Source organism: Drosophila santomea, chromosome X (genome assembly GCF_016746245.2).
Source record: "Drosophila santomea strain STO CAGO 1482 chromosome X, Prin_Dsan_1.1, whole genome shotgun sequence".
Taxonomy (NCBI): Eukaryota; Metazoa; Arthropoda; class Insecta; order Diptera; family Drosophilidae; genus Drosophila; species Drosophila santomea.
Window position 1 is genome coordinate 16838694 of NC_053021.2, and position 13883 is coordinate 16852576.

The window sequence follows — 13883 nt, forward strand, 5'->3', positions numbered from 1 at the left end:
CAGACATGCGCCTGACCCACACAGACACACGCACACACACACACACACACACACACACTCACACTGGCACACATACCGTTTTCCTTGCTCGCATTTTTTCCATTATTGAAATTTGTTTACATTTGGCCGGAGACAGGGAAAATAAAGGAAACACCGGGCCATCGAAGGCAGTTAACTAGTGGGCACACAAACACACACACACACACACACACAGCACAGAAGCAATACATTGCCGTTTTTAATAATCCCATATACACACACAATTGTGGTGATATACCTTAAAAAAATCCTAGAATATTTTTTTTTCTTAAATTTTTGCACTTTAATTGAACAATTTTCCCATTCGCTTATCCGGCTCACATTGCGTATACGTAACGAAAATGCCGCGAAATGAGCGCGGTCCAAAATGTGAATGTGCTGCCGTGTTCCACTTGCCAAATCGTTTCTGCCCAGCAGCAGAAAGAGATGGCACCAAAAGCCAGAGAGAGAGAGAGAGAGAGAGAGAGAGAGAAAGTGTGAGAAAGGCTTCGTGGAATGTCGGCATCTTACGGACACAGACAGCAGCACAAAAACACGGACATGGACCCGGCTTTGGCACTGTAACACTGACACACTGACATCGGGAAAACGTGTAAAATGGTAAGGCGATGGCGAGGGGATAGTGGGTGGCAAATGGAGTGGGTGGGAAATGTGGGCGGCGTTTGGAGGCAGCGTAGCGTAGTAAAAGGACTATGGAAAGCTTTTACAGTTAATACGATTCGGACAGCATTTGACCCTGCCTCAGAGTGTTGAACTGAGTTAACTCTTTGTTTCAATTAAGTTAGGCAAATTGTGTTGCAACTGGCAACAAACCAATATTTATGCAGCACTCCATTTCTGCAGCTCAACGCTGCAGCGGGGCAAGTAAGCAAAACTAAATAAATAATCTCAAATTATCCACAACTTTAAGCGGTTTCCTAAAGCGGAAACTTGCGACTAAGTGAAAATGCTATTATTGGTACAGAAATCTAATCATAAACTAATTCATAACTTTATCAATCAACCGTTTAGAGTCGCACTTCCAAAGGGAGTGAAACCAAACGCACCACAAGGAAAGTCCATAAATCTTCGCGTTTTATCAACAATCGAAAACCAAACATTAAGTCCTAAATACATTGAAGATTAAAACAGATTCGTGAACTATTATTTATACACTAAGCTTAGTGCACACATACAATAAATAATCCATACATTTATTCTATGTTTCAGCATTTAAAATAATAAATCACAATTATATCTGCACACAAAACTAAACATTAAGTTATTTGCTTTCGGAAATGACCATTCCTCATCCTTGAAACTATAAAGTGGGACATCTAAATATGCAAAATAATTTAAAAAAAAAAATAGATCGCCTTTCCAACATTAAATCACAACTTTTAAAACAAAGTTAATTTAATGTTTACTTTTAGACATAAATGCCTTAAAAGCACAATCATAAAATGGAGAGAAAAGCAATTAACTCTTTTAAAATCATACTTTTAAAACCAATAGAAAATGTATACAGCTATTTCTAGTGTTGAAACAAATTACTAAGTGGGCCTAATTCACAATGATGTGATGTCACTTCATTTATATTTCATTGACGGAGGACACGAAAACTCTGCTATCCCAGATTGCTAGTCACGAAATCTATTTTTAATGGCTTAGATTAACCGCATGGCGTTTATTTATTGTTACACACACTTGCACAGATATTACGCACAAGCAAACTGAAATTTATCTGCTGAAAATTACACGAATTTGGCCAACTAGGTTACAGTTGGAAACTTCGAAAAAAAAGAGAGTCACAGCAAAAAAAAGGACAAAATCACAAATGGTTGGAAAATTGAATTTCCTCTATTGCACTCGAACCAAACACTTGAAGCCCGATGCTAACGGTAAAGATAATGGTTATGATGATGGCAACTGGCAACTGGCAAACTGGCGAACGGAAACTCAACGCAGCATCACAACAAAATTGAAAGCGGCTATGGGGAAGGTCCAATCTTCATGTTTCACATTTTTCCAAAACGTTTCCATGGTAAATCCCCCGAAGAGAGAGCGACGGCGATTAAAAGAGAGCCAGAGACGCACACACACACACACACACAAGCAGAGAAACAAAAAAGAATGAGAAAGAGAGAGAGAGAGAGAGAGCTATTGAGAGTGCAGCAGCATCACGCACACACACATACACACACGCACAAACTACACACACGTATTTGTTTGTTATTTCTTGTGAATTCCGTGAATTCCTTTGATAAAAATAAAGGAGCACGCTTCTCGGCAAGTGTGAGTGGTAGCGGAGAACCGGTTGTGAATTGGGAGCCATTTCAAGGACTCGCAGGATGTGTGTGCATGTGTCTGTGCATTTAATTCAATGGCTCAACCCAGATTAAAACATTAAAAATGGGACTTTAATGCGATTGCTACTCTCGACTGGTTCCGCGTGCGACTGCGACGTTTATGCAACTGGCTGTTTCGATGCCACATTTTCACCAGCTTTCCCCCAGCACGCACACACACACACATACACACACACACACACAGAGACAGGGGCACCCACACTGATATACAGACACACGCAAACAGAGCCACACACATCGATAGCGACAGCATTTGGGTGCAACAACAAAAGCAAGAACAAAAATTGATTACTAAAACTGTGGAATGACTTTGGAGCGATGGCAAACAATGCAAATGAAACTGGCGAAAATGAGAATGGGAATAAAACGTTAAACGTTTCTTTGGCGCCACCGGAACCACCACATTTCCCATTTTCCGCTTTCCCACCTAACCACCACCTTCCCCCTTTTCCGCTTTTCCGCTTCTCCGCTCCGCCCTCTGCCACCTGTCAGCCCAGCGGGTTGAAAGGTGAAAGGCAGCAGACGGTAAACGGTAAACGGCAGACTTCAGACTTGCGACTTCAGGCGGCAGGTGAAAGTTGATCGGGGCTTCCAAATTCAGTTGCCACAGTGTCTCTGTGTGTGTGTGTGTGTGTGTGTGTGTGTGTGTGTGTGTGCGTGTGATTGTAATTATAGCCAACTGTTCCACATTCTGACACAGAGATATGCATTTAGCGTTTGGCTTTCGAGCGACTTGAGGCTTAGGCAAAAGTGCAAGACATACGTGTATCGCCACCTAGCCGCCGAACTGAGGTGGCTAAACAAAACAGACTAGCAGACTAGCAGACTAGTGCCAAATGCCATAGACAGCCAGCAAACAAAAAGCAGAAGACAAACGAAATTGAAACCGAAACCGAAACCCACTGAGGAACTGGAACGCTGCAAACGCGGAGGCGTTGCAAGAAAAAGAAGTACACTTGAAGAAACCGAACGAATCTGTTAAAATATTTCACACCGAAAAAGATTTGGAGCTTGCCGCAAAGGAGTGCATTTTTGGAGGCGTAATTCGATCAATACTACTATTATTATATATAAAAAAGAAATATTTAGCATACTTATTAAAAATTACGTACATAAATATGTTATATGATATAATCTTAGGTTTCGGAATCCATGATAAGTGTTTGGAATGCAACTACCTATTTAATGTAATTAAGTATTTGGCATACTTTATCGCAAACTACTTTAAACCAGAACATTACGATTTAAAGCATGATTAAGTATACAAAAATTACTGTGCAGTTTCTCCTGAAAAATCGCACTCTTTAGCTATCTCCAAAATAAATAAATAATAATTCGAAAACTTTCTCGCAGTGCCGAAATGGTGGGTGTGTGTTGGTGGCAAACATGGCACGCAAAGTGTTCTAATGACGTTTAAACTTGGTTATCGGAGCAAAAGTCGAAGGAGATATCAGGACAGACAGCCGGACGGACAGAGGGACAGAAGGAGCCGGAACATGGAAGGCGAGAGGGGGGAAAGGAGCCGCGTAGGAGGGTGGAAGATAAGGAAGCGGAAGTTGGCAGGCGAAAAAAAAGAGAAGAAATCAAGTAGAGCAAAAAGGAAGATGGAAGAAGGAAGAGCAATTGACATTGATTGGTCGGTGGCCATCGGTGGGTTCATCAATCAATTCGATTGACTGGCGATTGCTGCGGCAAACGAGGGCCACACAAGCAGAAAATAATAATGGAAATTATATGTTATTCAATGGACGAAAGATATGGATTCACTTTATCGATAAACACATGAGTTTTGCACATGTGTGCCATACGTACGTGCTTCAAAGCGATTTCAAGACCAACAAACAAACGTCTTTACTTGACCCATAAATCTAGAAAAAAACACATCCTTGGCCATTTCTGGTTCTCACAGCTTGAAAGCCCCAAAAAACTCGTATTTTCTGTTTCAATCTGCTTTCGAACATAACTTTTAAACAATTAGCACAAATTGAAATGATCTTTTTCGGCACTTTTCACTTTCGAAACTCTTTTTACAGTGCAACAAAGGTAGCTTCAGGACTTGCACCTATGTCCCCCTTTTTTTGGGGAGCTTTACCCCAAAAATGGATGGACTTTTTAGGAACTAGCGTCAAAGCAAAGTGGAAGCGGTCAATGGAGTTTATTTTTGGCTGGGTCACAGCACACAAGCATGTCAGCGGGTGGGGGAGGGGGAGGGGGAGTGGGGGAATTTGCGTATCAATTGATTTTCCGAGAAGGAAAATGCGAAATGCGACTGGGAAATCCCCTTAACCCGCCGTGCAACAAATCAAATCAAATCAAGGAATACTGCATAATTTAGCTGTTCTACTGCTTTTTACCTTTGTTTTGCTCAATCAATTTTTAATTTCTAATTTTATCTGATGGACAAAATCGTTGGGGGTTGCACAAAATACCAAAAAAAAAAAAAAGAGGAAAAAAAATCAATGCTTAAATCCTGAGAAAGCGAAATCGAGTAAAATGGCAAAAGGCTAAAAGGGAAAAATTGAGGCCACAACACAACCCATCATATTTACATTTTTTCGATCTCATCCTTGATGGCATTGACCACGAACATCCTGGAGCAGCTGGCGATATTGCTGCGGCTGCTGCTGCTGCTGCTGCGGCTGCTGTTGTTGCTGCAACTTAACTGCCACTTAACCACAATGCACAACTTAACCACCAGGCACAAATCACGTGAAAAAAATGTGAAAAACTTGAACAAAAAGAAAACGGCAATCCGCTGGCCGGCCAGAATGCGTTTTGCTCGGCCCGAAGCCGTCGACGGCCATTATCCTGCCAGCGAAAGGCAGCAGCACACACACACACACACTCACGGTATAGGTATGGGGTATAAAGGATCCGTGATCAGGATCGAGGATCAGATCAAGCACACACACACTGCTCCACTCAGCAGCTGGAAGTAATTACAAATAATTTCTTTTTGGATTTTTCTATCCGCACCGAGCGAGGAGCAGGCAACGCTTCCGCTTTCCGCGCCGAGTGCAACTGCAACTGCAACGGCAGCAACATCAGGGCGAAAAGCCGAAAACCAGAAACCCAGAACCGAAAATGTTTTGCCTGACTGCCGAAAAATGTAAAAAGCAAAAACTAGCAAAACCAACAAGTACAAAAGGGCAGAGACTCAATTCAAACGCCAGGCAACAACAATATTTGTCGCCACAGCAGCAGTGGCAGCAGCAGCAGAAGTTGCAGCAGCAGCAGTAGCAGCAACACCAGCAACAACACCAATCGACTAGGCAGTAAAAATTTCAAAATTTCCAGCAGCAGCAACAACAAGTGGAAAAGGGCAACGCAGACGCCACAATTATTGGGCATCCAACTGCCGAAAGGCAGCAGCAGCAGCAGCAGAAGCAGCAGCAGCAACAACAACAACAACACTTGCCACAGCGACAACAATCAAAGACAGTGGAGACACCGAGGGCAGCAAATTCGACGGCAGAGGCAGTGGCAGCAGTAGCAGCAGCTGCTGCTGCGGCAATTGTTGCTGTTGCTGTTGTCATTTGAACTGCAGCAGCAGCAACAGCAACAGCAGCAACAGCAACAGCAGCAACATCAGCAATTGCAGCCACTTGAGTGCCCAAAAGGCCTAGTCAAATATACTCATGCATATATGTACACACTTATACACACATGTGTGTGTTCGTGCGGCCTTTTCAGTGTGTGTGCAACACATTTATAGCTGACACTTTGTCATACGAGGCGCTTGACAAAAATGTTATTTATACGGGGCAAGAACACACTGAGCGGTGGCAAGAACAGCAGGCAACATCGAGTGCCAAGTGCAACGACTAGAGCGAAACCCTCACTTTTTTTTTTTTTTAGCTAAATAAGGCATTTCTTTATATATATGATATCATAGGAACCCCAACAACTTGTTTAGGAAGCCTAAAAGCATGCCGGTAATATATCTAGATATCTATACTTAATACTTTAAGTTATTTTTAGTGTTAAACTTCATTAGGACACAAATACTTCACAGCTAGGCATTCAAAAAAGAAAATGTGGCATTTTGTTGAAAAATAGCTAGCTGGAAAGTATGTAAAGGCAGTACACCTCACCCATTTGAAACAAAATGCTAAGTTGCAACATAATTTAACCATAATTCCTCTCTAATACATAACTATTTAATATATTTAATATAAGCATTTGAAAGTTTTTCTCAAAGTCAGGGCATCGGTGATTCGCTGTAGCTGGTAAGTGGAACTTGTTATTGCCATTGCTGTTGATTGCTTGTTGTTGCCGTTCGCCCTTTGGCCAATTTGCTTATTGTTCGCCTTTTGGCTCCGTTTTCCCTTTTGGCCGGAGAAGCGGAGAAGCCCCCCTTTTTTGTGTGTCAAACATGCAAAACATCAGCCAGAAGCCAGAAGTTTAAAGTCCACTCGGGGAAGTTAATGGGAAAGTGGGGCTGCGAATGCGTCGCCCGCTTTTAAAGTACAGCGAAAAAAATAAATAAACAAAAAGAGGGAACGAAGACTAAAAATAGGAAAATGGAAAAATGGAAAAATGGAAAAATGGAAAAATGGGCGGAAAATAAGTCTGCTGTCGATGTCACAATTTTTGTCATATGCGGCACAATAAAAGAAAGCAGCGGGCGGCGAAGGAAGGATACTCGTAAGTATGAGAAAAGTTGGCAAAAATCGCTTGCGTGATTCCATTGAAAGTTTATGACGGCAAATAAATGACAACAGCAATCTGAGAGTCGTCGGTCGTAAAAAAAGATGGACGACAAACTGTCGCGAAATAAATCGCTGCTGACGTCGTCACTTCGCGCCGCCCCCCTTCTTTCCATACACTCACTATATACATACACAAAAATATATACATATATGTATATATTTCATGCGAATTTTTGTCGCAGCGCTCAATAAATAAGTAAAATGCAGGGCGCAAAGACAAAAGGGCCAGGTGAGCGAGCAGAGGTGAGAAAACAGCAGAGAAGTGAGTAAAGTGAGAAACAGGTGAGTGTCTTCGGTGACGTCAGCGCCTCTGGGAGGTGGAGCAGGTTCATCAACAGGGCCTAATGGATTTTTTAGCCATCTAGCCTGCAGTGGCGACCTTCGCGCCAAAGCGCCAATGGCTGCGGTGCAGTGGGTGGTGGGTGATGTGGCATATATTTTGCACATTATGCATGCAGCTGCCGCAAGTAGCAGGCAGGAAAAGCTGGAAAAGCAAAGCCAAAGCCAAAGCCAAAGCACCAGCCGCAGAAGACGAAGCACGTGCAACTTTTACTTTCATTCGCTTTGTGTTCGTTTCGTGCTTCGATTTGCCGGCGAGTTCAAGGTCGCTGCCTCAGGGTGGTGGCAAGGGGGGTGGCAAGGAGGGTAGCAATGGGGTGGCAATGAGGTGGCTGCCTCCACTAATTGGTGGCCCTTGCGGTAGAGTTGTGTGTGCGAGACGCCGCTCTTGCTGCAGTTTATAAGTGAATGGATTCCGTAGCCTATTTTCCTGTGGCCCAATGAAAAAAAAAAAAAAAGAAAACGCCCTCTTCTCCGCGAAAAACCGGTGCAAATTTGAATTCATTTCCGTTGCCAAGATTATTAGCCCAACCAGATGGTAAACACTTGGCCCAGCAATCAGCCTAATTAAGGAAAACTTTCAAGAGTTTCTAACTCGTGAGAAACTTTTCAATTATGCAAGTTAAGCCATATTTAAGTTCTTGTTTTAATATAAACAATTTAAATATAAGCCTTTGAAGATATAATTTTATTAAATCTTCTGAGAAGAACAAGCATACATTTACTACGTAAAATATGTATAAATCACTACTTAAATTCAAGCCAAACTATTTCATAAGGACTACAAAATATTTAAATGTTGAGTATCAATTTATATAGATATCTAAATGGCGTATCTTACATAAAAACCAAACTAATGGATCAGAAAATGTAGGTCAACCGCAACGGTTTTGCGTTCAAACATGTCAAACTAATAATAGCCGCCACTTGACTCGTCGGTAAATACAATTTAATTACACACTTTTGCGCACCTTTTCAATTGCTTTGCCATCGCCAGTGGGAATTATTCAGCAAAAGCGAGAGTTACAATGGCCATTACAGGCATCGAATAATTAATAATTACCCCGTCATTAGGCGCAGCACAAGAAGTCGCAAGCAACAAAAATGCAAATCACTTGGCATTGGAACACTACACCCACACCCACACACACACCCACACACACACCCACACACACACCCACACACCCACACACACACACACAGCGACTAATACATGGACATACAATTGCAATGGGCCAAATGATATTGTTTTGTCCTCGCCAAAGGCCTTTACACTTGGCCCAAAAAAATATGGCATAAAAATGGGAAAAATAAGTTGCGAGTGGCCAACTCAATGAGTTCTCCTCCCAGTTCGCTTATCGCTGTGCAAAGATCGCCACAAAGGCCATGTTACGAAATTATTGGACACACACACACACACACATGCGAGTACGCACACACACCAGCGGGAAACGGGAAGCGCATGTAAGGGTGTGTGTGTGTGGTGGGTGGGGGCAGGAGGAGGAGGAGGAGGAGGAGGACATGCAATGCAAATAGTCAACACGCCGCCACATGCCGTGCACACAAATCAAGGGCAACATGTCTCATTCCGGGTCTGTTCCCACGTTGGGGTAGCCCAGGGGGGCGGAGGGGGGTAAGGGCAGTGGGAAGGGGTTTGAGAATGGCCGGAGTGGTGGGTGGTCGTTGGTGGGCGGTGGGTGGTGGGGTGACGAGGTCGCCTTGCCGGGCAATTTAAATGGCGGCTACATGTCGCAGCGCTGGCGTCGCGTGTTCTCGCTCTCACTCTTCCCACACCTAAAGCTCTCAGTCGCAACACTGAAAAAAAAATACTACAAATAAGGGTGAATTCTATATTGGGTCTTTCAACTAATGTGACTTTCTCCTAAATTTCTGGTCTAATAAAATAATCAAAAAAGCTCTTATAAATCGAGGTAATAGAGAATATAATTTGTACTATACAGCATTACCAATGTGCACCACAGATAATCAATGAAGATTTCCATTAAATATATTATTTGAATATATGTTAAAAACATGCATGCTTTTTCTCTCAGTGCACGCTGCTTTTGTCGCCCACGTGTTGGCCACTAAAAAGGGGGATCGGCCCCAGAAATGAGCGTGTGTGTGCGTGTGTGTGTGTGTGCCGTGCCAATTAACTGAAACTGCAGAGTAATGTTTTTCGGGCCAAGTCAGTACTCCCGATTTCACCCGCCCCCACACTCACACACTTACACACACACACACACACACAATATGCCATTATAATATTCGCTTCTGTTATTGTTTTCTTGTTGCTGTTGCTCGCTGTTTGCTGTTTGTCGCTTCTGGCATTGACATAAATTCTTTTTTAGCAGCAGGAGGAAAGAAAGCCGAGCAACAAAGGGCACAACAAAAGTCCACAGCGACACGCAAGCCACATTAAAGCAATTCCACACCCCATTCCAGTGCCCGAAAAAGAAAAACCCAAGGCATTACATAAAGGCGGTAACTATATATCGTATATATATATATGGCTAAATAAACCAAAGTCCCAGAATCAAATGGCTAAAGGAGAAACAGCTGTCAAAGATCCCTCAGTTGAGCATTGAGAGTTGGGAGCACGGAGCACACACTCTGATTTGTGCTGACCTACGGCAATTAACATCGCACAAAAAGGGGAAACAGCGATTTCCTCAGCCACGGTGGCGTATACGTAACGCCTGCTGGCAGACAGGATAACTCGATGGCCAGGACACTGACTTATGCTGGCTCCAGTTAGACGCACAGATGACTACGCATTTATTTCTCGCCATCCCCCGTCCTCTCTGCGAACTTTTCAGAACTAGTTTTTTTGCTCACAGAGCGCTTGTTTTTATTATTTTTTTTTTTTGGTTTTTTTAGCCGGAGTTTGGAGCTGGCGCCGTCTACTGTCTGTTGATTCAGATTCGGTTATAGATTCTGGATTCATTTACGGTTTCTGTGTCTGTTTCTGTGTCTGTGACTTTCGGGCATTGACTTGGCGGCAACTTGGCTCTGTTTCTGACCCCAAGCCAAAAACGTCGCGTTTCCCTGCCATCTCTTGGCGTTGCTATGAGTCCGCTGTTGCGGACATTACGCATTCGCCCTGTGGGACGGCTAAATCTCGGTGAGCAAGCTAATTATGCCCATGTGACACTCGCTTACAATTCTTGGCAAATTGCTATTGTCCGCAATAATACAGAAAAAATCTATTCAGATTTCAAGTGACATATGAAAGCCTTTTTAAAATTTGAAAGGGATTTGAACAAATTAAATTTAATATTTTAAACACGTGTATAAAGGCAAGTTAATCGAATTAAATAAATATTTAAAAATTTAACACAATACCCTATAGCAAATGCATACCTTACACAATGAACAATTGATTTTAAAATGGCATATGTCCTAGGAAATTGCAAATATTGCAACTGGTGTCACATGGTCATAAAATCAAATTTGCAACTTTTTGGTGCTTGAGGCGAGGAGAATCAACAAGGCGAAAAAGCATTGAGAAGCGATAAAGCAAAGCGGTACTCAAACTAATTAAAATACTATGTATTTGCAGGTAATCATAATCGTTTTATTCAAATCGTTACAAGCGAGAAAATCAAACGAATGGCAGCAAATGGCGTAAATCAAATGGTAATAGAAGCACTTGTTTTGCCGCATAATTTTCAGAAATATTTTGATAATTGTTTTTCTCATTATTTTTGGTTTTTTTGGTTTCGTATAGGTGAGGCTTAAGAGCGGTGGGTGCTTTTGGATTTTTGGTGATGGGTACTTCTCATAGGGGTTCTCCGGTCCCTTGTCCTTCTTCTTGCTGGCCGCTGGTGTGCTCTTCCTGGGTCGATTCATCATGGGATCGTCCATGGTGCGCGACGATTGCTGTCTCGTGTGCGCCGGCGGTCCAGGTGGCTTCTTTTTCTTCTTTTTCCCAGCCTCCGGTTGCAAGGGATTAAAGGCGAACTGCAGATGTTGCTGCTGCTGCTGCTGCGTCTGTTGCAGATGTTGTTGCTGCTGCTGCTGTTGCTGCTGCTCGCGGCGCTCCAGGAAGGCGGCATTCGCCGAGGCCACCGTGGCTATTCGCTGCTGCTGCTCCAGATCCTCCAGTTCTTTCTCCCGCTTCTTGGTCATTTGCACCAACTGCGAACTGCGCCGTCTGAGGGCGGCTGCATACGGTGTGGGCGTGGCCACCGGCGGCACCATGTCTCCCACACCAAACAGCCGCCTGATGCGCCGCCGACTGTTGATGAAGCCCAGTCCCAGCTGCACGCCCAATCCCAATCCTGCAGCCGCACCCGCGGGCGCCGTCGTCTGGCTGAGGGAACTGCTAGCGCCACCCTCGCTGCCGGCTCCCAGCATCTGGCTGAAGTTGCTGTCCAGATCGCAGCTGCTGGCGGAGTCGGCGCCACAGGGAAACAGATATGTATTCAGGGTGCTTAGGGTGGTGGATGTGGAGGTGCCAGTTCCGGTCAGGGTTCCAATGCGACTGATGGCACCCGTATTGCTGCCGCCCAACGGATGTGTCTGCTGCGCGTCGAGTGTTGCTGCTCCTGTGGCTCCCGATCCTGATCCCGATCCTGATCCTGATCCCGATCCAGCTGCTGCTGATGGCTGGTGTTGCAGGTTGAGCGGCAGACTCAGTGGCAGGGACAGTGGCAGTGGCAGCATCACTGCCGTGGAACCACTCACGCTGCCGGTGGTGCTGCTGTCGTAGCTGTGCGGGTTCACATAGATGTGATTGTTGTTGGCGCTGGCCGATGATGCAGTTGCTCCTGCCGCTGCAGTGCTGCTGGTGTTGACCACCAAGGTGCTGTTGCTGTTGCTCTCATGGTGATTGTTGTTGCTGGCCTGGTTCGAGTTGCTGCTGCTGCAGCTGGTGTTGTTGTTGATGCTGCTGCTGTTCGTGTTGCTCAGGTTGACCCTGTAAAAGCTGGTGCTGCTGGTGGCATTATTATTGTTGTTATTGCTGCTGGAGCAAGCTGGCGCCGTTGCAGGTCGCGTTGTCTGTGATCCTGCTCCTGATCCGGATCCGGATCCCGCGGCATTAGCCTCCGAATTGGCAGTGGTTGTTGCTGCGGCAGCTGTTGATGCCACTGATGTGGCTGGCGGCGCCTGCTGCTGTTGCGAATGATCGTTGCCATTGTTGCTGCTCATTGCTGTGGTTGTTTGACAACTCTTTATGGGTTAATTTCTCGATTTTAAATATTCCTCATTAATGTTTATAACTCATTTTTAAAGCGCATTAAATTTTTGTAATTTATTTCAATTTCTTGTGATTGAAAGTGATTTGTTGGTTTAAGCACAATTTGTTCGCTTGTTAATAATGATACTGAACACGAGTTAACATTTTTAAGGCAGGTTTTTCGTTTTAACTTTATTAACGCTACATTGAGAATAGTTTTTTGTTTTCTTGGTTAAATGCTAACCATGATTAATAATAATAATAATGGTTTTCTAAAGGAAACGTTTTAGTTGATTTTTATTTTGATTTAATGTTCACTTCGTAAGACTTTAGCCAAGGTGCATTGATTATAAGTTAATTTGCATTAAATGTTTAACAGCGAATAGTTTTAGGTCAGATTGTTTTTAGGTGTTTATTGTGCATAGTTCACTTGCTTTAACTCCTTTAAGGACCCCTCCTTTTACATATCACAATTCATGCATTTTCTTTTGGATGCCATCCAAATGGAGTTGAATGCACTGCTCCGCTTGCTGGTAAATGGTAAATGGTAAATGGCGAATACTAAACGGTTATGGCCAGACGTTAGCTAATCGCACAGTTTTGCTGGACCTTTTACGCACTTTCCTCTCGCGGCACTCGAACAAAAATCACAGACAGTGGGGTCAGGAGGTCAATGAAGCTTATCACTGGGCACGCACACATACGCAGCACGGCAAAGACACTTGCAAAAAAAAAATTGTTTAAAAAATGCATTGCCCGTTTTTACGTGGCACACTCATATGATTTTTTTTTATTAATTTTCGTATATTTTGTTGGGACAGACAGAGCGCTCTGTTATCAGTCAGAGCCACGTGCTTAACGCGCCGCGTGTCACAATTGTATGAACTTTGTGCCGCGTTGTTGACAATGCCAAAAGCCAACAGCAGCAGCAGTTTCAGTGGCAGTGGCAGAAGTGGCAGCAGCAATTCCACTAGCAACAACGAAGTTGCCACACGCACACACACACACACAAACACACACTCGTCAGAACACAGAGAGCGAGAGAGAGCTAGTTAGAGAAAGAGAGAGAGAGAGAGAGAGAGCCCTGTTAACTGGCTTCCTGGCTGGCTGGCCGGGACAAACTATTCGCCAAAAACCAGAACCAAAAGCCAGAAACGGCACCGAACAAATTCCAAAAAAAAAGAACAGGAATCTAAGCCAGCAGCACCACTTGAACCGCTCACACACACACACAAGTTTTCTCAAACATGCATATATATATAT

At 43.8% G+C, this 13883-nt stretch overlaps 1 protein-coding gene across 10 annotated transcripts in view; it reads right to left on the reverse strand.

Moving 5' to 3' along the window:
• The window catches only part of LOC120455760 (potassium voltage-gated channel protein Shaker), a 103858-nt gene that overhangs the window by 56618 nt on the left and 33357 nt on the right, over window positions 1-13883 (reverse strand). For 2 of the 10 annotated variants that reach the window (XM_039642199.1, XM_039642212.1), the window contains exon 1: window positions 11217-12180. The exons of 7 other annotated variants lie outside the window; for them this stretch is intronic. In XM_039642199.1, the coding sequence (XP_039498133.1) occupies window positions 11217-12106 (890 nt within the window). In that variant the 5' untranslated portion in view covers window positions 12107-12180. Of the gene's footprint in view, window positions 1-11216; window positions 12454-13883 lie in introns of those variants that run through there. One more of the 10 variants, XM_039642200.1, reaches the window with a different exon arrangement.